We start from the raw sequence: 22,555 nt of genomic DNA on the forward strand, positions 1-22,555 counted from the left end.
TGTCATGTTGCAGCCGTATCAGAAATAGACATTTTCCTGTTCCGTCTCGGCACTAACATGGAAGATTCAATGAGACAAAGGAAAAATTTTGCTTTCTGTCTGCTCTATACATTATTCATATTCAATAATCATATTCAATTGGATTCTTTTCTTCCATGTGGCAGACATACTGTATTATCTTTTCCCGCTGAAAACATCGTTTCATGAGGCTTCTTCTTTTCTACCAAGGTATTTGGCATCTGGCCTCCCATCTGGCTTCCTAGCAGAAACATCTGGAGAGCTTTGAAAAATACAGGACCTGAGTCCACAGGTCTTGGGGAGCCTCTGGGAGCTTTTGCCTACAAAGCTGCACCAGTGAGTCTTCTGACCAGCCAAACTGGGGGACCACGGCTCCAAAGCACGTGTGTCCCAGTCCCTGGGAACATCCCCGGGTTGGAAGCTTCACTAGCAGGACTCGAGGACTCAGCATTGTCAAGTGTTGGGGGATGATTTCTTACAACAGAGTGATCGAAAATAAAAGTAGTGAAGGGAAAATGAGCCTGGGGAAAGAGGCTCCAAGGAGATCAGGCATAGGCTTCCAAGAGTCCTCTCGTGTGGTCCCCCAGGAACTGCTTAATTCCTCCAGCATTGAATTGTGATAGGCCAAGAAGCTCACTAGAGACTCAGTGCCCAAGATGGTCATCGAGGCCCCATCACCTTGGCACCCTCTGCCTACCATGTACCCAAACTCCAGACTCCCTGGAGAAATCAGGTGTGCAGCATAAAACACCCTGTTCACCCAAGCAATTCGGGCACACGAAGCCACTACTAGGGAATGCACCCCAAATCCAAGTTCCCTGATGCTGGCCAGGGACCAGCCTTGAAAACAGGCTAAGGACAGGAGTCTCCGACCTCCTGCATTATCTTTTCTCTTCCTGAATAGTATATAGAAAAGAGGTAAAAGGTAACTCGATTCAAAGAATGTTAGCCAAGTTTCTGTAGTGGGTAAGAAGAGAAACCTCTGGATGAAAATGGAAATTCAGGTGGTGAAATATGAAACTCCATTCCTTGAGGATCTTCATCAGCAAACTCACTTGTCCTTAATTAAGAAGCATGCCATGAACTTGGGATGTGGACCATCCACCGCCCTGAGACCTTTTGGTGATTGGGCTCCACATAAAAAGAATAGATGGTTTTCTTGTTTTATGTCCTCAAAGACCACAACTAGATGAACCTGGAGACACTCATTCACTTGTGTGTCCTGTTCCCTTTTCCAGTTTTCCAAATGGAATTGCTTTTCCTTTAATCTCTGGAAAGGCATGATTATAAGTGGGATGAGGTGGTCAAGGCCTGCAGCACATCCAAGTCACTCAAAGCTGCAAGTTCCGTGACTCCACTTTGAGTTCCCAAAAAGAAACAATGATTTTAAAATTCAACATCTTGGGCAAAGAGGCATTTGCTTTTATGTTAGCAATACTTTGTAGGATGCTTTGATTTTTCTGTAGACACCGGCATCTCCTGCATCTACAGCCTTCCAGGATTACCTGGTGGCATAGAGGCAACTGCTCTGAGGCAGGAGGATGGCAAGATCAACAGGGAGAGCCAACTCTTTATTCCCATGGGAAACTTCCTGGCAAAGAATCTGAGTATTTCTTTATTCAACTTGCACATTTCCTTCTCTCTAAGCAACAATATTCTACCTCAAGTTCATCTATGTATATCTGCTTTTATTCAGTTCACTGATTCAGATGATTAGTGGGACAGCACGTACCTTGTACAAAACCCTTCTTTAACCTAACAATGACAGACTCACTCAGACATTTTTGTCAAGGTGCAAAAGCTCCTTCTTATTGGACTTGTTTTCTATGAGTTTAATAATTTCTTCCATTTCTCTCTTTTTTCCATTTCTGTACATTCTTCTTAAAAATGTGAACCAAAATTGGACTTTCTGATTTTCAACACAAACGTACTCTGTTATATACCTAAATTTTTAAAAAATGTTGGCAATTATATGTAATTTAATATGTATTAAAACTAAAAATAGGTGAAACAAATACTGAAAATTTTCTAAGTCATGGGTATAACGTGTAAATTACCTTGATCATGTATTAAGTGTAATTCCCTGCTTTTTGAGTTAATTTTTTAAAATGTGAATGTTTTAAGAAGCAAGACTCTTTGGTAGTGAACATGTTGTGGACAGGTGAGCCACTGTGGGCCAGAAGCAAGGCCGAGCTGCTCTGCATATTGTGAAATGGTGCACGCCATTGAGGAAGGATCTCATCTCCATCCTGGATGCCAATCACCAATACCTGCAAGCCACTACGTTTGCCTGGCCCAGAAAGCCCACACAGAGCTTTCCTTTTACAGTTAACTCTTCCCGAGTTGCCTGTTCATCATCAGCTTGTGGTCTACTGTAATTTCAGGCTCTTTTCCATTACGGTCATTTTCCATTTCTCCCTCACTTTCATTTGAAACCAACCTGCTGTCATTTACTTGTTAGTAAATGCCTCCTTTGTCTATCCAACAACCTATGTTGAGACTTTTGCTATTCTCAATATCAGGGTAATGAAAATGTTTATTTTCGTGACTTAGAATATTCCTGACCTCACCTAGTTTCATGTCCTTGAAAATTTGATGAGATGAGTCTTGATATTTTCACCCAAGAAATAAATACTTTGTACAAAGTGCTCTGGAAGGATAGTATATGTGGACAGATCTAGAAAATTAAGAGCTTTTACTGAGAACTATGTAAGCACAGAGTGATAAAAAAAACCTAAGGCATATTCTCAAGCCAAACTATCATTCAACAAAAACATAAGAGAATTGCCAAATAATAAAGAAGGCTTAAAAGAGAATCTGTGGTATTTTTTGAGGGTTGGACCTTTCAGCATTGCCAGGCCCACAGGCTTAATAGCAATCCAAGTGTCACTATGCTGTGACATAAAAGAAAAACCCCTGGTGTGTCATCAGATCTTACCATTTCTTGTGTAGGAAATAATTGAGATAGATAGATAGATAGATAGATAGATAGATAGATAGATAGATAGAGAGGTGTATTTGTGTGCTGTCTAGGCAGGAGGACCACGAGGGTGGAATAGGCGGGCCCCTGATTTTCCACTACCATGTACTTCTGAGACCTTAGAGTGGGACCTTAGAGCACATTCTGTAGAGGACCACTTGATCTGGTGGGTAGTCAATATGGTGCATTTATTTCACAGTTTCACATATTTACAGTTGTTCTTATATCATAGCTTAAATGGGGCTTTGGAGCAGAATTATTTTTAAACCTTTTTTTAAAAAATGTCACAAATATGATAGATAGAGCCAGTCAACCACCCTCCACCTCTTTCACCCCACCCTCCACCCATTAGAAACATTTTGTTAAAGGTTCAGGTGATCAGACCCCTAGAAAATGAACTGTGGGTATAGTGTCTTAATGGCAAAAGGAGTGAGCTCTCAGGGGTACAGGAAGTGGAGGAAGAGAAACGGTTTTCTAGAGCCGCGGTGGGTTTCTGAAAGGAAGGAAAAGCTGTACATTTGTTAGAAAACGAAGCTAAAGAACTGAAGAAGGCGATGTCCTCTAAATCAATGGGAGGCTTCACCTGGCACACCTGCAAGCGCTACTTAGGTGCTGTTGGCTGGACTGGCTGAGGAGCAGAGGCCGAGGCCCTGGTGTGAGGGTGAGGTCGGCTGGACATGGAGAAGACAGCTCACTTGCAGCCTGCACATAGGTTCTGGAACATGTCCTGAGGTGATTGAGAACATTCACGGCCCAGGGCCAGCATCCTCCTACTCCTTCAGGGTAAGCCACTCAAAGTAGGACAGCTAAAAGGATCAGGGATCTGAGCAAGGCCAAGTCTACTTGAGCTAAGCCGCTTGCAGCTGGGTAATGTGGCTTGTTATCTAATAGGCATCATTCCTGGTCATTGGAGCCCAGGGATGGACGCTCCTCTTGGAAGGATGCAGGGGATCTGCCTCTGGCAAAGTAGTGCTCACTGTTGCTATCAGAAGTGATAGAACACCAGAGGGCGCTCTGACGGGGTCCACCTGGTACTTTTACTGCCTCGCCAGGATGTGAGTAACGGTGATTCTGCAAGTCTTCATGGCAAGAGTCCATGTTAAGACTCCTCAAATGAGTTTAGAAAATGCTTCCATTTCCATCTCTGATGTAAGAAAAGGGCTTCTGCAGTGTTTGGGACCGATGTGCACTGAGAGTAAAACGGTAAGACACATAAAATGGGGGAATGAAGACCCAAAGTCTTCTAGTCTGGGGAATCCATGATCTTTTAGAAGCAAGGTATTTATATTTTATATTATTGATCCACTAACTTTCTATTCACTTAACATCTGATTTTTCAATGAGAGGACGTATTAGAATTTGGAAACGATTCTGCTGTAATGCTAAACAATTCTCATTATTAAAAACTGACTCTACTCTTGAGTTAGGGCAGTGACTACCAGTGAATTGACATAAGCCCACATTTCATTTTAATCAAAAACTTGAAAACGTTACTCCCTAAATAGGCAGCAATGTATTTTATAAGCACCCACAGAGGTTTAATACATAGTTTGCATGGTTAATTCAGAAACAACCCCCAACACTTGAGGGTTACTTGATATATGCGACCATCTTCTTCTCATGGGATATGAGGTAAATTCAGACCAGGGAGCCACTGGGTACACGGTCAGCCCTGGGCTCCATGGGGCTTCATAAAAGTGAAAGAGGTACAGGCTGATGTTTCCATTACAAAACCTATAATGTTTGGACTGCGACACAACTTAGAATTTTTAACAGCTGAGAACTCATCGTTTGAACAGAAATAAGTGTCGTTTTAGCCACTTTTGGCACCACTGTGCTAGACAGCACGTTTGGCCTAGAATTCCATTGACATCATGACCTTGTTCTGCTGGACACCTATGGCAAACACAAAGTTCAAGGCTGTCTCAGAAGTATAGGTAGTATGCCCAGTAGAAAACATTGGCTAGCATAAAAACCAAAGGGAACAGTAGTTTGGAATATCGATCAACATTGCTGGGGTTTTGAATTGTGAAATAATCCACAATCCTGCCCATCTTTTCTCGGAAGACGAACTTGAACTTGTCGCTGGTTTTCATTGTCATGTTGCTGTAGTCAACATTGTCACCCGAGATTTCAATGGTGGCAAAGCTGATCTTCCGCTTAAAGCTGGAGAGGGAGCTGTTGATGATGTTAGTGATGTTGACTTCTTCCACCTCCTTCGCCGTGCCCTAGTTCACAAACCATGCCGTTAGCTTGGAAGACTTGATTCAGCAAAGAAATAAGTGGGCAGTAAACTAATGAGAAGTTTAGAGGCCTAAGTGTTGAGTAATTAAGTTTAACAGAGACTTGCAGCCCTGCTGTCCTGTTTGTGGGCACCTACCTGTGGGTCCCCAGCCTGCATGACAAACAACCATCACCCTCCCTAGATCCACAGGGCAGAGTGCCAGATACCAGCTGCGCAGGCTGTAAAGTCAGCAGACCTGGGTTTAGATCCCACTCAGCCTCCTACTCTTGTGGACATCTAGTCACCTTAATCTCTCTTAGACTTCATTTACTTGCCTGCAAAATGGGTCATGATATAAATAGCTACCGTGGGAGCTGATGGGGAGATTAAGTGGAATAAATCATGTGAAGTATTTAGCAAGTATTTGGTGAAATTCTATTATTTTCCAGGGAGAAGGAATTAGTGGTTATGGGAGATAATAGAAATCAGCCGTGTCCTGAGGTCTATGCCACACAAAAGTGGAAACTTTGATGCTCCCCTTGCAGTTGCAGAGGGTTGGTGTTCTCTAGCAGGTGGGCGTGCCCAGGCTGCGGGGAATGTAATGCAGTCAGACAGAATGTGGTTTGGATTTGGGGACAGGCTATTTATTAGGAGTAGGGTCCTGGATGAGTCACCTTGCCTCTCTGGCAGGTTTCTCTATAGTAAAATAAGGACAATAATGGTACTATTTCACTGGGTTGTTGGGTGGACTAAAAGCTGTTGATAGGTGTTTAGCATACAGCAAGTACTCAATAGCGCATCTATTATTACACACTCAGGAAAATAAGAGCATCTGGTGCTTTGGTAGAGGATCTCAGTCACATTCCAACCCCCCTTTTACCAATCTAGAAAACTAGACACTTGGGGGGTAATTAGACCCCTTTCCTGTCCCTTCAGGGAGCCTGCAGGGAGCAGAATGAATGAAACCCACATTCTTCTTTGGCTGGCTCAGTGTGTAGACTTCTTTGCCTGTGTCACTTGGACAACGTGGCTTTGTGGAGTGCTGCTGGCAACAGCAGGACACAAGGAGAGCCCCTTCTGCCCCTTCTAATGATGCCTCATCTGCCCACTGTTGGACTTAGCGCAGTCTGGCCCATTGCCAAAGGCAGGTATGTCTTCTGAATTGGATCCTACTATTTTCTTTCTTATTCCTATTGGCCTATTAAAAGATGGTAGGATCGATTCAATTTGGCTTCCAAATGACCCAAGGGTTCCTCGGGGCTGTAAAGAGTAATAGCCAAGAGCGAGGCCCAATGCCCACGGCCAGCAGGACAGAGGGACAGGGCCAGGCTTAGAAGCCCCAGATCTAGATGGAAATCCCCCCTCTACCTCTTACTCTCTGTGCCCTGAGATAACCTTCTTGTCCCTCAGATTCCACAACTGAAAAATGGAGATAAAACCTTGTTGGTGGTTAGGAACATTTAAAATGATATGATATTTCCTGAAGGTTTGGATCTGGTGCATGTAAGTACTTAAATAATAATAATCATCATTATTTTTCAGATAACTGGACCCTGATGTTCCGCTGCTAAATAAAAAAAAATAACAATCTTTTCCAATTAGCAGAAAAATGTGCTAATCAAGAAATTTGTCTCAATTTAATTTTTCCATAAACCACTACTTGTATAATTTGAAAATGTAAGAATGCAACAAAAGAATTAAATAGTACCTACATATTAACCTGAAACTTGTAAACAACTGATCAAGTGTGGTTGGAAATTAGATTTTTCATGGATTCCTGTTCTTGTAATTGTATGTTGCTTATGGATGAGAATCATTTTCTGCTGGAATTAAATGTCCTGATATCTCATTGCATTTGGTAAAAGGGATGACCTTTTTCAAGGGGCCCCATGACTTCCAGATGTGCCCACATTGGAAGGATGGGACTTACTGGAACCAAGCAAGTCACTGGGTGACAGACACTAGAACCAGCTCACCTCTACAGGGCAGCCCATGGCAAAGTGACAGAGCACCCACAGGGGCCTCAGGATTCTTACCTTGTCCTTGGCTTCCATCTGCTGCAGGGAGCTGTAGTGAGCAATAGCGTACTCCACCAAGGCCCCAAACACAAAGCTAAAGCAGATCCCCAGGTACACGTCGATGGCTTTGATGAAGCAGTTGGTGTTGGGAAGCGACGTGCGGGACCCGATCATCAGTGTGGTCATTGATAACACAGTGGTCACTCCTGGGAAAAGAGCAGAAAATATTTCCAAGATGGCAGCCAGTGGACTTTCCTCTGTTACCTAGCGGAGGGTCTCCACTCAGGGGTCAGCCAGGCGAGGACAGGACTCAGAAACGGAGCAGATCTCATTCTGAAAAACCTGTGACCTTGTGGACCTGGGTTAATTTGCCCATTTTGCACAGAAATGAGCAATGTGGTTTGCTAAACCATTTCCTTCCACAACATCACCGACAGGGGTCACCTGATCACAATTTCCCCTCATCTGTCACTAACGAATTTAAAATTGCACTGCTTCTAAAGTAGTCGCTGTCTCTTTCTGTAAAAGACTCTCAAGGAGTCAGCTGTTGGATTGCCCTGGGAATACCAATGAGGACAGTGACGGAAGGGAAAAAACGTACGCGGTGACCCAGTTCTTAGAAACTTACCGATGCAGGTTCTTGCAGGGACAGAATCCAGGGAGATCCAAAATGAAACCCAGGACAGCACCACCAGAAAAGTGGAGGGAACATAGGTTTCCAGAATGAAGTACAGGACATTCCTCCGCAGCTCAAATTGCAAGACCAACCGGGTGTAATTTCCTGACGGGGTCAATAAGAGACAAGAAATCGTGTCTGCTCACATGGCGGAGCAGAGTCCCCATGGGACGGTTGACTGAACCATATTCACATGAAGCCCCCTGTTATTCACCAAAGCCTGGCTCATGTCGAACTGCCATGGTCCCCACAACACCTGGGTATTTTTGCACGGAGTGGGACTCCCAGGGCTGCTGGCACTATGCATCGCAAGTTCCGCTTGGGCTTTTCTCCGTCATCTGACTCCTACACTGTTGTGACCACCGGTGTCCTTGACATCTCCTCACTAGACTGTGAGCCCCCAGCATGCAAACCCTGCATCTTTCAGTTCTGTGCTTACAAAGAAGTTGTTGGATAAGCACCTCCTCAGGGTTACCTGAGACTGTCCACTTCTCAACATTCCCACTGGGTAGACCTAATAGACCCATTCAATGGCATTTAATTTTTGATGTTTCAGAGGTATCCTGGATTTACTGTACTTTAGGAAACTATCACACCCTAGACGTGGGGGATACGAGCAATGAGCGCTATTGCTGATCGAATTCTGAGCAGGAGAGAGGGCCTTGGGGCGTACAACATGTGCCACGGGTTGGAGAAGCAGGTGCTTCTGTGAAGGGAAGGTCATTGCAGCCAACAGGGCAGCAGTGGCCGGTGCCGGGCTGGGGAAGGGTGGAGAGGTTGTGCCCCGGGAACAGAAGTCTGGCTCAGACTAGAGTAGGGAGAAAACAGGAGAGTTGAGGGGACAGCTCAAGTTCCTGCCACCCCAAGGTAAATCCTGGATTTAAAATTATACCATAAATCAGCTAATGAGCAAGTGATGAGAAAGTGGCAGACGCTCATAATCAAACCCCGTCTTGAGAAAATCCGTTTCAGTCCTGTGCGAGGAATAGGTGCAGACCTTCTGCCCTCCACCCCTTCTGCCCCTCTGAGGGGTTTCTGGACCCTGAAGGAGTCAAGTGGAGAAGAGAGGAGACTTCTGACTCAGAGTGCAACCCGCCACTTCTGTTCGGTTATTTTTATTTTGTACGATTTGTCACACGAGTTACCTGTCTCCTGCTGGGACCTGGTGACTAAGGTGAAGTAGCGTTGTATGGTATACTGAGCAAGCCGCAGGTTTTCCAGCCCTCGCACGGAATCGTTCCCTCTCAGCCAGGTGAACTCCACGTCATTTCCATCATAGCCCCCTGCCAATAAACAGAGCCCTGGTCAGTGCAAGGGCACCGACGGAACTGGTCTGGAAAATGCTATGACATGGAAACAGTTTGTACTCCATCCTGATGGTAGTGGGCCCAAGGATGATTCCAGGCAAGACCTCTCACGTGCCACAGCAGTGCCTGCTCAGAGTGACATCACCTACTAGGACCATGCGCCATCCATTGAGAACTGGTCCTATGGTAAGCAGGGTCTAAACCTGAATGATGAGCCTTAGATATGGCCTCCTTCAGAGGCCAGCCTCAGCAACTTAGCAAGGCCCTACGCAACTTAGCAAGACTTTGTCTCAAAATGAAAAATAAAAAGGGCTGAGGATGTAGCTCAGTGGCTGAGGGCCCCTGGCTCCAATCCCCAGTAAGCAGCGGCCTCCTTCCTCACGGAAATACCATACCCATCAACACCCAGAGGCCTGTGCTGCACTGCTTCCCAGGGCAGTCTAAGTAAGTGCCGATGGGTCTTCAGAGACTTCAGAACTGGTCTTTCATATCGCATTGGTGGAAATGCGAAAACCGAAACAAGAATCCTGCAGCCAGCCACTTCAGTGATGCTTGTCACCATGTGAGTTTGATAATCTCAAAGCTGTTTTATTAACTTAGCCAATAATTGTCATCCTGGACCCACTTGGTCTCTAATGTTCTCACAAACTTGTAGTCATTTCTGTGTTTCTTCAATAAGTATTATGTATTACTCAATAAGTATTCTGTCTCAGAATTAAGGAGCTATAATGTTTTGCCCAATTTATACATAAAAGCTCTCAGATTCAGAGAGGTTGCCTAACTTTCTCCTGATAACAAAGCAAGCAAGAAATAAAGCCTGCATTGAACTTTAGGAAAGTTTCATCTCAAAGCCCTTGGATGATAATGATGATAATTATAATATGTCATTTAATTTAGTAAACATTACTAAGTGCCTTACAACATCATCATCTCATTTAATCCTCAAAATATCTCTTTGGAAATATATCTGAATGAATAATAAGCACACAAAAAATACCCAACATTATAGGTCATTAGGAAAATGCAAATCAAAACCACAATAAGATGCTACTTCATACTCATTAGAGTAACTACAATAAAAAAGACAGATAACAAAGTGAGGACATAGAGAAATTGGAACTGCACTGGTGGGAATGTAAAATGGTATAACCACTTTGGAAAAAGGTTTGGCAGTTTCTTGAAAACTTAAATATGTTTTTACCATTTGACCCATATTTCACACCAAGGTATCCGGTCAAGAGAAATAAAATCTTATTTATACAAACACTAGCACACAACTGTTCAGAGCAGCATTACCCACAATAGCCAAATGTTTGTCGACTGATGAATAAATAAATTAACTGTGATACGTATACACGTACATCTCCATACAAAGGAACATTACCTGGCAATGAAAAAGAATGAAGTGCTAATAACACACTGTGACGCCTATGAACCTCAAAACTGTTCTGCTAAGTGGAAAAAAAAAAACAAATGCAAAAGAGCATATACTATATTGATTTCCATTTGTATGAAATATTCAGAAAAGACAAATTCATACAGACAGAAAGTAGATTCATGGTGCCTGGGAGCTGGTGGTGGAAGGAGGGGTGATTGCAGATAAGCCAAGGGAACTCTGTGGGGTCGGGGGAATGCAATATGGCAATGGTCACACAACTTGGTAATTTTACTAAAACTGTGGAATTCTATACTTAACCCCTGTAAACTTTAGGGTATGTAAATTATACCATAATAAACCTATTGAAGTGGCTGGGGTTGTGGCTCAGAGATAGAGTGCTCGCCTAGGACGTGCGAGGTGCTGGGTTCAATGTCAGTACAACATAAAAATAAATAAATAAAATAAAGGTATTGTGTCCAACTACAACATATATATATATATATATATATATATATATATATATATATATATATAACCAAATCATTGAGCCAGACACTATTACTTTCCCACTTCACTGATAAGTAAACTGAGGTCTAGAGAGTTTCATTACCCAAAACCAAATGGCTAGGGATGGGAAAAGTCCAGGGATTCCAGTACCTATGATCTTAAACACAAAAATATATTGCCTTTATTTTCCCCACATTTTTATTGGTGCATTACAGTTGCACATAGTGATGGGATTTGTTGTTACATATTTGTACATGCACACAATTATTGTCTTCATTTTCTTTTCTTTTTCTTTTTTGGTGCCAGGGATTGAGCCCAAGGGAGTTTAACCACTGAGTAATGTCCCAGCCTTTTTAAACATTTTTTTTTTTTTAATTTTGAGATAGGGTGTTGCTAAGTTGCTTAGGGCCTACGTGGCTGAGGCTGGCTTTGAACTTGCACTCCTCCTGCCTCAGCATATAAGCTGCTGGGGTTACAGGCATCATGTGCCACATGCCCAGCCATTGCCTTCATTTTCAAAGGCTGCTAGGAAATATGGAGTTAGTGCTGGGACAAATATTTTGAAAAGAATATGCTTCTGGTAACCAATATCTAGTAGGGGTGGTCTTCTCCTCCATAATGCACCAGCTCTTTAAAGATTTTCAGGTAAAAATTGTCTGTGGGCTTTCCTTTGGAAGCATCCAAAGTTCACTTTGGCACTGAAGTGAGCTGTCCAAATTGCTTGGGATCCCAAAGAACTGAAGAATCTATAAAAACCAAGAGTGCAGTTTCCTACTTGGACACTTTGCTTTTGCAACTAGTAAAAGCACAATTGTTACATTAACACACACACACACACACACACACACACACACACACCCCTGTCCCTGAGTGACTATGGGGAATGTGGGATGGTATCAATTCATTTTTGGTGATGGCATGTAACAAAAACCCTGAGTGAGGTTTCTGTACCCAGATAACTGCTTAATAAACATGCAGCGAAAGCTTCCCCTGCTCACTGGGGACAGTATTTGTGCAAACAGAACTTGAAGTTTCCAGCGGAATATTGCTCTTGGGATTTGAGATGAGCCCAGCCACGACACATGGAGGGCAATTACTTGTTTCATGTGGGACTCAGATGAGTTCTCTTTTGATAACCCCAAGTTTTATTCTGCTACCAAACAGCTGCATTGCTTCAGGAAGATTCTACACGCATTTAATGAATAAGATAATTAATCTGAGTCTTTAATTAAATGTCTACTTTTGAAAAATGGCTTCTACCTCACCATGGGTGGACTTTCCTGATGCTGCCCACTGTGTCCTTAGGTACAGAGGGCCCATTTGTCTCCAGAGCCTGTCCGCAGTCCCCTCCACACCACAAGCCAGGCTTAGCTGCCTTAACAAGTCCTATCTGTGGTACTCTTTTCCGCGCAGGTGACAAGTTTGGTGAGCATTTTAGAGTGGCTTATTAACAATGGAGATTGTTTAACAGTGCCAGGGAGTTCATTTGACACACATCACTTAAGAGTAAACCTTCATTTCTCATCATAAGCAAATCCCCAGGTTGCAATTTAGATGCCCGTTTAGCTGGCATTATTATGTTAAACTTTACATATAGCAAGTAAGTTCTTTGAAAAGTTGGAAGCAGTTGTGTGATAAATATTAACGGATTGCTTTGCATGTTGACAGTTTTTTTCAACGCTAGGGATAGAACCCAGGGCCTTGAATGTGCTAGGCAAGCACTCTACCCGCAGGCCACGCCCCAGCCACGCCCTGACCAGGCCCCAGCCACGCCCCAGCCACGCCCCAGCCACGCCCTGACCAGGCCCCAGCCACACTCCAGCCACACTCCAGACATGCCTAGCCAGAGCCATGTCAGCCCCCACTTGGCCCTGCTAACCTCTGCTATGTTCCCTCTTGCTCTTGTGCCTTGGCAGACGCTGTGTCCCACTCCTCGTCCCCTGGGCCAGCTTCAACAGATCCCTCATGTCTGATTTCAAGTGATATCTCCTCTAGAACACCTCGAACTCCTCCAGGCTCCACAGTGCCATTACTTCTTATTGTCACCATCTAGTCTCTGTAATTATTTTAAGTAAGTCCTGCTCTCCATGAGAGGACAGACTGAAGGCTGGCACATCATTTCATCTTTGTATTGCAAACATCTACCTCACTATCTGGCACAGAAGTCATTTAGTCGTTGAGTGGAAGAAGCAAAGGCATTTAAATGAGGGCTGACAGGGGAACTCAACCAGCACTCCAGACTCGCTGGAGACCTTAGTGGGAAAATATGCAGAACTAAAGTATTAGAAAGAGTCAAAATATTTTCCTTAGGACACAGAGGAAAAGAAAAACAGTGGCCCTCGTCCTAAGTAATGGAAAGGAGCTAGCAGAGGAATATTGGAGTCCTGTGTGACGATTGTGTCGTAATTCAGTTTAACATTCTGGCAGGATTTGGGGAATCCAAAATAAGCATCGTGTGGTTACTCAGTTTGGGGAAAATAATGATAATAAATGGGCACTAGAGAAACTGGAAAGGAGTTATTAAAAGCTTTTCATTATCCCCATATTACTGTTTTAAAATCACTTTATGGTACACTCAGAAAAAAATCTATAGCTTATATCATGAATGAGCCACAGGAACAAAATCCCTGTTGACCTTCTAGTCCAGTGGCAGGAATGTATGAAATGTTTCTTGGTCAAGGAGGCCCAGGGCAATAGCACATCAAGGTCACACACACTGGTTACCTCCTCTCAGGAGTCTTTCCCTCTAGCTTCTCTACTTCCTCTGCAGTGAAGAGGGAGTTTTGCTAGTGACCACAGTGCTTTTGCACCAGAAAAAACATAAAAGGAGAAAAAAAAAGAAAGCTTTTGAGGCTTTCTAGAAACTAGAGGGTTATGTGCTGACAAATGGAAAGGGTGTTGGTAGAAGGTTGTCATTGGTGTCTGTAGGGACCCATGGTTGATTGAATTTTGGTAGACTGACAGTGGGGATGTGGGGGTGAAGATCATGGCCAAGGGGGATTCAAAAGGAACTCACCCAGCACCACAGACACTTTGAGGATGAGCAGCCAGATAGATGGTATAAATAAAAAGTTAAGAGTTAAACTATCAGGTGTTAGTGTAGACCCATTTTTATCAAGATGTTCTCTATAAAGTAGAGATACTCATGAAACAAGTGAGTCATATTCTGTGGTTACACAATTCTGGGAAATATTACTGCTCCTTCTTGGAATTTCACCTGGAATTTGCTCATTAGGGGCTCTTGGAAGCTCTGCAGCAAGGCAGACTGTCAGTATTTGTGGCTTTGTGGGCCCTTGGGTCTCTGTCATAAAGACTTGACTCTGCTGTCCCAGTGTAACAGCAGCCACAGGTGACACATAAATGAGTGGGCAGGGCTTCCCCATTAACCTTGATTAACAGAAGAGATGATGGGCTGAGTTGGCACGTGGAGGAGGCTTGGGGGTCCCTGGTCTAGACCATGAATCCCACCAAAGCATTCCCTTCCTTTGTCTCTTTGGTAATAATGCATAATAATAATAATGCACAATAATAATCCCCAAAAGATGTGATGTTAGAAGGTTTTTCTTTGAGAAGAACCTAAATCCATTTGGAAGGATAGTCAGAAGGACTGAATCCATTGTGAATCAACACCAGAAAAAGAAGGATCACTGGGTAGGGGACACTGAATTCCAGATCCAGGTCACCCAGGAAAGGGGCCTGTGGGCGTGGCCACTCACAGCTCTCCAGCTGCAGCTTGCACGTCTGCGTGTCCATGGGGTACTTGGACAGGTCCATGTTGCATGCCACAGTCGTTGTGATTCTAAGAAAGAAAAAACGAGTTCAGAAGAGTGTTCCGAGGACTTTCACTTGGGTTCCTGCAGGGATCATGTGGCGTGGAGACCCATCCCCCCAAATTTTTGAGGTTTCCTGTGCTCTTTGTATGTTCAACAACACCCATGAGACTAAGAGAAGCTGGGTCCAGAGTGGGGGAGTTGGCAGGCTAGCCACTCAGAGGCCAGCCAGCCAGCATATCACAGAGCAGACTCACGGCTGGCTGGTTTAAGATGTCTTCCTTTCAGTTTTTCAATGTGTCTACCTGTGCAAGGTCATGACAGTGATCACGGGGCTTGCTCAGGCTCAGGTGGCTCTGAGTGGCAGAGTTGGAACTGGAGCCCTGGTCTCCTGGCTTCTTGATGGGATCAGGATGCAGAGGGAGTGGAGGGTACCGGGCTCAGTGGCTCTAGGGGCTCAACACCCAGGGACGGTCAGCTCAGTGTCAGAGAAGCCCTTGTGGTGGAGATTTCAATCTACAGGACTTTTTTTTCAAGAGTCACATATTTTCACTTGGCTTCCTTATTTATTAAGGACAGTGAGAGGTGCTCTAGGAAGCAGAGGTCACCACAGCACAGTGCCCACCTTGAGGATCCCACGCTCCCCTAAAGGGAGACAGAATAACAATGACCATTCATCCAGTGCTTGCTGAGTTCTCTGCTTGCGTTCAGCCCTTTGAGCCTCTGGGAGGTAGGAAATACTATTATTCTCATTTTGATGCTAAGGAACCTGAGGCTCAGAGGGTCACATAACTTGCCTATGGCTACAGAGCTGCCCAGGACAGAGCAGGGATTGTACCCAAGTCTTTATGACTCCAGTGCCAGGCTACAAACCATTACCTACTGTTCATAATCCTTACCCCAAACTGATTGTGCTGCTCTCTTGCAGACAGACACATAAGATAAGCACACATGTGCAGTGGGGACACAGGGAAGGGTACATTAGTGTCAATTGGAGTTGGGGTCAAGAGAGAGGTCTAGTTAGGTTTCCTGAAAGAGGAGTTGAGGTTTGGATTGGTCTTTGCAAAATTTGGGGCTGCTGAGCTGTGTGCAGAAGTCCTGTTAATGGCTAGCTCAGTCTTTGCTTTATAACTTGAGACTCTTACTCTGTATTAAAGATCAATGTCTTCGATATTTGGTCCTGGCCTCCACCCCCAGGCCTCGGGGAGCCTATTGTGCATGATCCTTGTACCTCGTTTATACAGGACGAGCCTTTGCTACAGCATGTAGAGACCTCCTTTCCTGTTCTAGCCCTCAGGCTCCATGAGCGATTGGGTGGAAGGAATTTTAGGCCTCAGGAGTTGGGGAGTACGCATGGAGAGCCCAAGAATGCAGGTGACAGAGGCTTGGTGGCACTGAGCCTTGATTCTGTGCAAATATGACTCAGACCAGCTGTCACCTTCTGGAGCAACCTGCTCCACCGAGTCCCATGAAGGGTCCCATGCACCTCGCTGCCCTTGTCATTTCCTTCACACTTTAGGACTCAGCCCAGAATCTTGTGAGAGCCTCTCCTAACATCACCCCCAAACCACTAACCTACTCCCCACCTTGGGCCCCAGCACTGGGGGATGCCTCTGTTTCCAGTGTCCTTGAAGACAGGCTGTGTCCTGTCCAGCTCTGCTCCCTCGTATCCAGTGCAGGGCTTGGCACAGAGCACGTGCTCTGTAGATGCTGAGGAGCCAGAGTGGATGAGAGAGGGCCCACTGTTATGAAGGCTCTAGGAGGGCAGGAGCATGGCAGAACGGCCTAAGATCATCTGAGTCTTCTTCCAGGTGCTTTGCCTCCCAGCCCCAATGCCAGCTCACCTGAGCGCATACAGGACTGTGCCGTTGGAGAAGAGGCGGATGAGTCTGTTTCCCACAGTGACTTCGTGGAGGAAGGACTTCTTGGACTCCACAATGTAGGTGTCAGGCACCCAGAGGAACTCCACCAGTCGGGCGTCCAGAGTGAAGCTCTTGTTGCCTTCAAACACCAGCCGCGGGTCTGTCCAGCGCTGTCGGAGGTATATGGTGGCCGTGTAGTCCTGAGGGGGAAGCAGGGCACGGAGATGGGTGAGTGAACGGGGTGGGGGGGGCAGTGAACCCTCCAGAGCAGATCACGAGGGTCACGTGTTACCCTCCCACTTCCATTTAGAGCAAGTGCGCAGACCTGGGTGGAGAAGTTGTGTGTCACCTGCAGCAGTGAGAGAAAACACTGTGCTGTTAATTCTAGATGACGACTCTCCTACCAGCAGGGAGTCCCGGTCCAGGGCCTTGACCTCCCTGGCCCAAAAGCTTGCATTTCCCGAGATCAAATGGCTAAGGATTTTGGTGGGCAAAGTGCTTAGGTTGTCCGAGATTGACCTGGATGCCCAGTGACCTCTTGGCAAACCTCCCCCAGTGTGACCCAGTCTTTCAGGTGATCTCTTAGATAAGAGGCCCTGCGGAGGCGGTCATTAGATGGTGGCTTTCCTGTGTCCCCATCTCTGAAGCGCTGTGTGATGTCCAGGCTTCCCACAGCACTTTTATTCTTTTTTTTCCAATTTTTTTTTTTATCCCTCACTAAATGTGCCTTCTTCACTCACTGGTTTCTTTCCTCCTGGCCTTTGAATCCACTTTCTTTCTGAGACTGAGAAACCCTGTTCTCCCAGTTTCCCACTATCTTGAATCTGGGTCTAGGTCTCTAGCTTCTGCGATTCCAAGTGGAGAAGGGCAGTGCTTCCTCCCCTTCTGTCTTGGAGTAGCTGGAAAGCATATGCCCAAGACACTCGAGGCCAGGGAGCCTTGGGTGAAATGGAGGGGAACGGTGCTTACCATGTTACTCTCGGAAATACTAGAGATGCTTGCGATGTCCAGAGTCAGCGCTATCTGAACTGGTTCTCCTAAGGATGGAGAAAAATCCAGAAAAACTTAGTAGAAACACACAATATGTCCTTCTCCCCCACCCATCCATTTCACCCCCATTGGACTACACAGCCACCCTCTGCATTGGTGCATTGGAAAAACAAAACTATTAAAAATTGCAAAAGTAACACTTGCTTGTTAGAAAAATTTGAAAAAATCTTAAACTATGACAAGGCTAATTTCTATCTTACTCCTTCTCAGGAGCAACCGCTGTGTATAGTGCATCTCCCTTTGTATGAAAAATATGCGTAAGTGAATTGTTATCTTACTACATATGGGACATTGCTCCATTACTTTAAAAGGCATAGTGATAAAGCATTTGCTACTTCTCAGATGGAGGATTTTTCCTGTGTTGCTTGCAAGGGACTAATCATGTAGAATGTGACAGACTTGGTAGTCTGGGTGGAGACCACTGTCCTCCCCTCTCTTCATCGAACTAGACTTACCACCAGATGGCATTCATCTTGCCCCCTCATAGCTGAGCTCCTGCTGATGTCCTAACACCTTCTCCTCTTCCTCTACTCTCCAGGAACCCTAAACTACTTAGAGTTCCAGAACCTTCTGCACTTTGTCCTGTGCACAGACTCTGTTAGGCCTCAATTCTGGAGAGCTGGCAGATGAATCCAACTCCAGAGAGAACTGTTCATAGCTCCCAAGACTGCAGGCTCCCAGCCACTGTCTCAGGAGCCAGGCCAGGCCAAGCCAGACTACTTCTCCTGAGACCACAGATGTGGGAAAAAAAACCCGAGTCTGAGCCATGTGAGTTCTCAGCTCCACCACATCCCAGCTCTGAGATTTGAGAAAAGTTACCGAATCTTCTCGAGCGGCAGTGCTGTCACCTGCAAGTTGGGCTGATGCTAATGATATCCTAGGGTCATGGAGAGGGTTAAATAAGGTCGGGGGTATGGCAGTGTCTTTGCCGAGTTTCAGTAAGAGGGAATGTATGTGAAGTGCCTGCCCATCACCTGCAGAAGGTGCTCAGACACGGTTACCTATTGCGGGTCTTGCTCATCATGTTATAATAGCTGCCGTCAGAGGCATTTCCCTTTCCTCCTCTCTCTTCCCCAATCCTAGCCAATTTGAGAGGAGAAAAGAACCTTTGCTCACTAGGTTAATAGATGCATTCACTTGCAATAAATAACTGGGAGAGCCCCAAGGGACTGTAGCAATGCATTAACTGGCAGAAGAGAGGTGGAATTCAAAAGAAGCTTGAAAACGTCTCATCCGAATGAATCAGACAAAGCAGCTTAATTATTAATCTGAGAAAACCAAGACATCGAATGGAGGTGGGAGTTTGGAAATGGAGTTTTAGAACCAATGCAATTGAAAGATACTTGAGTGTTAATACTTGGTGGGAAAAGAGAGATCTTTGAGGGCAGACCCTGGAAGGTGCTTTCTGAAAGGGCGGGGTATAGAGTGGCTTCCTGCCCCTCTGGACAGCAAAGCACAGCATCAAGAAGGGGATCCTGGAGTCAGGGAGAAGGGTTTGAATCCCATGCTGGTCCCTTAACAGCCTTGCAACCTTGAGCAAATTGCTAGATCTTTCTGTGCTAGTTCACATAGAGGTACTAGTGCTGCTGTGGTTTGTCCCCTCTTGTTGTGGTTTGGATATGAGGTTTCCCCCAGAAGCTCCTATGTTAATTCAGGTATGTCTGGAGGTGCAGTGATTGGCTTCTGAGAGCTGTGATCAGTCCATTCTAGTTTGAAAGGACTGACCGGGTGGTAATGGTTGACAGGTGGGGTGTGGCAAGAACAGGTGGGTCACTGGGGTGTGTCCTGCCATCCCTTCCCTCCTTCTCTCTCTCTCCCTGCTTCCTGGCTGCCGTGAATGGGGCAGTGCTTCTCCAACATGCCCATCTACCATGATGGGCAGCCTCACCTTCGGCCCAAAGCAACGGAGTCGGCTGATCATGGGCTGAACCTCTGAAACCATTGGCTCGAAATAAACTTTTCTTCCTCTAAGTTGTTCTTGCCAGGTATTTTGGTCACAGTGATGGGAAAATGACCAGCACACTCCCCAAACTCATGTTGAAAATAAATTGCCATTTTAATAGTATTAAGGGGCAAGACCTTTAACTGGTGATTAAGCATCAGGTGATTAATCATACCCTTGAGGGTAGGATTCATGCGATCATGAGCAGCAAGATGGTCCCACTCTTGCCCCCCACCATGTGATGACGCAGTAAGAAGGCAGTGCCCGGTGCTGAACTGGACTTCTCAGCCTCTAGAACTGGGAGCCAGTTAGTTTCTGCTCATTATGAACTACCCAGACTCACTCAGGTCTTCTTTCCAGCAGCACCAAACACAAACAGATTAGGACAAGGCCTCTCGGGGGGCTGGGCTTGGGAAGATTTTGGCATCTGTTGTAAGTGGATGGCGGGTTAGGAGGCACAGAGAGCTCCAGTCCTGCCCAGCGTTTGTTTGGTTTCTTCCTGGACAGTCTAGTCCAGGCCTTGCTGCAGCTGGCTTTTCTGTGGACCAGAGCTCGCTCCTTCTCCCTGGAGTTACAGGAGTGAGCAGTGCCACCAGAGGGCAGCTTCCTCCTAGGAAAGAGGTCAGTGGCACTGCCTCAGTAGCTTCCTCAGTGCCTGCTGGCAGCCCTTTGCTCTGTCCAGCTCAGTTCCTGAACTGTCCTGTGGAGCTCTTGTCTCTTAAGGGCCTCAGGTCCTAGAAGCTGGGTGCACGGACATTACAGAGATTCCAGGCTGCCCCGTGAGTGTGGGTCCCTTTAAGAAGCAGGGAGCCAGAAGGGGAGGGGAGAGGACTTGTGTTTCCCTCTCTGACCAAGGACCCCAGAGCCCATTTTCACCCCAGATGGGACAGGGCCTTACATTCCTCTAGGTCCACCCCAGGCTTCCTGTTCTCAGAACGGCCTCCTTGCCCAAGCACCCTGTATCTTGTTGGCCAGTGACAGGGAAACAAGACAGTGACCTGACTTAGTTGTTTGAATCTCGGGAGGAGAGAGACGTTGAGAGACGTTTGAGGACCTGGCCAAGGTGTTCAGGCTCACCTGCCCATCATCAGGGCCTGAGAAGCTAGCTCTGGAGGTCCCTTGGCATAAGGGACTCAGATCCTAATTGTGTGGCCAGGCACCCCTTGGACCTCCACCTGAGGCCTGTGATCGGCCGCTGCCCCTGCTGTGCTCTGGGGTCCACCAGTACCTGCTCCAAGGCCAGCTTCCCATGGGCTGTGGCTGACCTGTGACCTGAGCAGGGCAGGATACCAAGGTGGCCTGTCTCCAGAGGCCCAGACTCCTCCAGTGGGCAGCTCTGGATCAAGGACACCCTGGTGGCCTTCCCAGCTCTGAAGAGGTAGAGTTAGCTACCCTCACCCTTTGGCCTCATTTTTCAACAGATATTAGTTGGCAAGTTGCTGTATGTATGTCCAGCATGGAGCTTCTGTGGGGGTGAAGGAGGTACAAGCAGGACTCCTCAAGGGGCTGCTGTCCTGAGCTGAGCCAGGTACAGTATCACAGGGCAACGCTTGGCTATGATTCAAAACAAGGGTCGAAGAAAAGAGATGGACCCTGGAGAAATCAGGGTGGGCTTCTCAGAGGAGAGAGCCTTTTTTTTCTGTGAAAGGAAAATCGGCATTTTCCTGGGAAGTCAAATTGGAAGAACAGTTCAAATCAGATAAACAGCTTCGGCAGGGACAGGAAAGTCAGGAAGGCGAAGGACGCCAGGGACTGTTGTCCTGGTCACAAAGGATAACCTACCACCAAAGTTGGGCCTGAGAAATTTGTTATATCCTGCTGTGAGGTTCTCAAAGCCAGGCAGGGAGAGCTTGTCACTTCTTCTGACCTCGATGTTGAACTGGTTCCCCTGGACGCACATCCTGGAAAAGAAAGGGGGGCGGGGCTCTGTTCTACATGCTTGTTCATGAGTGAGTAAACACGGATGGGCGTCAACGTGAACTTGAATTCGCCTGTGGTGTGTCTAGTCACCGGCAGCGACTTTTCTAAGGAGAAGTCTCTTCATTTTCAGCTGATTGAGTTAGTGTCTCCATTTTATGATGCTCTTGCTTAGATCAAACTGTCAAGATAATTTGGGGACCCTCAGAGTGTTCTGAACAGCTCAAGGGTTCAGTAGAGGACACTCTTGTCCTCTACTGAGAATGGGTGGCAGGACGTTGTTTTGTTCTGGTGATTGAGGGAGGGGAAAGGAACAGGGTGAGCTTCACCATAGGGCAGAAGGAAATTCAGCAACCATCCACCATGGGGCCCTTGGCAACACAGTTCAGACCAAGGCCACGGTGGGGCAGCACAGTTTACCTTGGAGCCAAGAGGCTCAGACACACGAAGGTCAGCCGGAGACCGTAGCTCATCTTGAGGAGCTGTCCACACAGACAGGGTCTGAGTAGGAATCACTGGGGAGAAGACAGACAGGTGAGGTGAGGGGAGACGTCCGAAGGCTCCCCTGCCTGCGGGCTTCCCCTTCCTGGGGTGGGCAGGTATGGAGGTTCCTCGACTCCCAGTTCCTGACAGTCCCTCTCTCCTGGCCTTCTAAGCAGCCCCTGCTCCCGGGGGGTCTTCTAGGATTGCCATCATTTTGGAGGATTGTTTTAAATCAAACCCAAATAAAGGCCGAGCCCTTATTTAGACAATGATTCACCTGAGCCAGGAAATGCAGCCAGCTGCCCTGGTCTGCATATTTTGTGAGCTGCACGGCTGTGCTTACTGTGGCCCTGTCCTGCCACCCCGACTGCGTCTGCCCTCACCCAGTCGGGCGCTGTCCCATCTATCTTACAGTCCAGGCCA

At 46.3% G+C, this 22,555-nt stretch overlaps 1 protein-coding gene across 1 annotated transcript; it reads right to left on the reverse strand.

The window, feature by feature from the left end:
- Nucleotides 1-4,923: 4,923 nt before the first annotated feature.
- Gabrp (gamma-aminobutyric acid type A receptor subunit pi) lies at nucleotides 4,924-22,122 on the reverse strand. Its single transcript, XM_027938749.2, has 9 exons — nucleotides 22,070-22,122; nucleotides 21,515-21,633; nucleotides 17,710-17,777; nucleotides 16,723-16,940; nucleotides 14,825-14,907; nucleotides 9,062-9,199; nucleotides 7,869-8,021; nucleotides 7,259-7,446; nucleotides 4,924-5,226 (listed from the first exon to the last, which is right to left on the reverse strand). The coding sequence occupies exons 1-9, from the start codon at nucleotides 22,120-22,122 to the stop codon at nucleotides 4,924-4,926; spliced, it is 1,323 nt and encodes a 440-aa protein (XP_027794550.2).
- Between the last annotated feature and the right edge of the window lie 433 nt (nucleotides 22,123-22,555).

The sequence above is a fragment of the Marmota flaviventris genome, chromosome 5 (genome assembly GCF_047511675.1).
Source record: "Marmota flaviventris isolate mMarFla1 chromosome 5, mMarFla1.hap1, whole genome shotgun sequence".
Classification (NCBI taxonomy): Eukaryota; Metazoa; Chordata; class Mammalia; order Rodentia; family Sciuridae; genus Marmota; species Marmota flaviventris.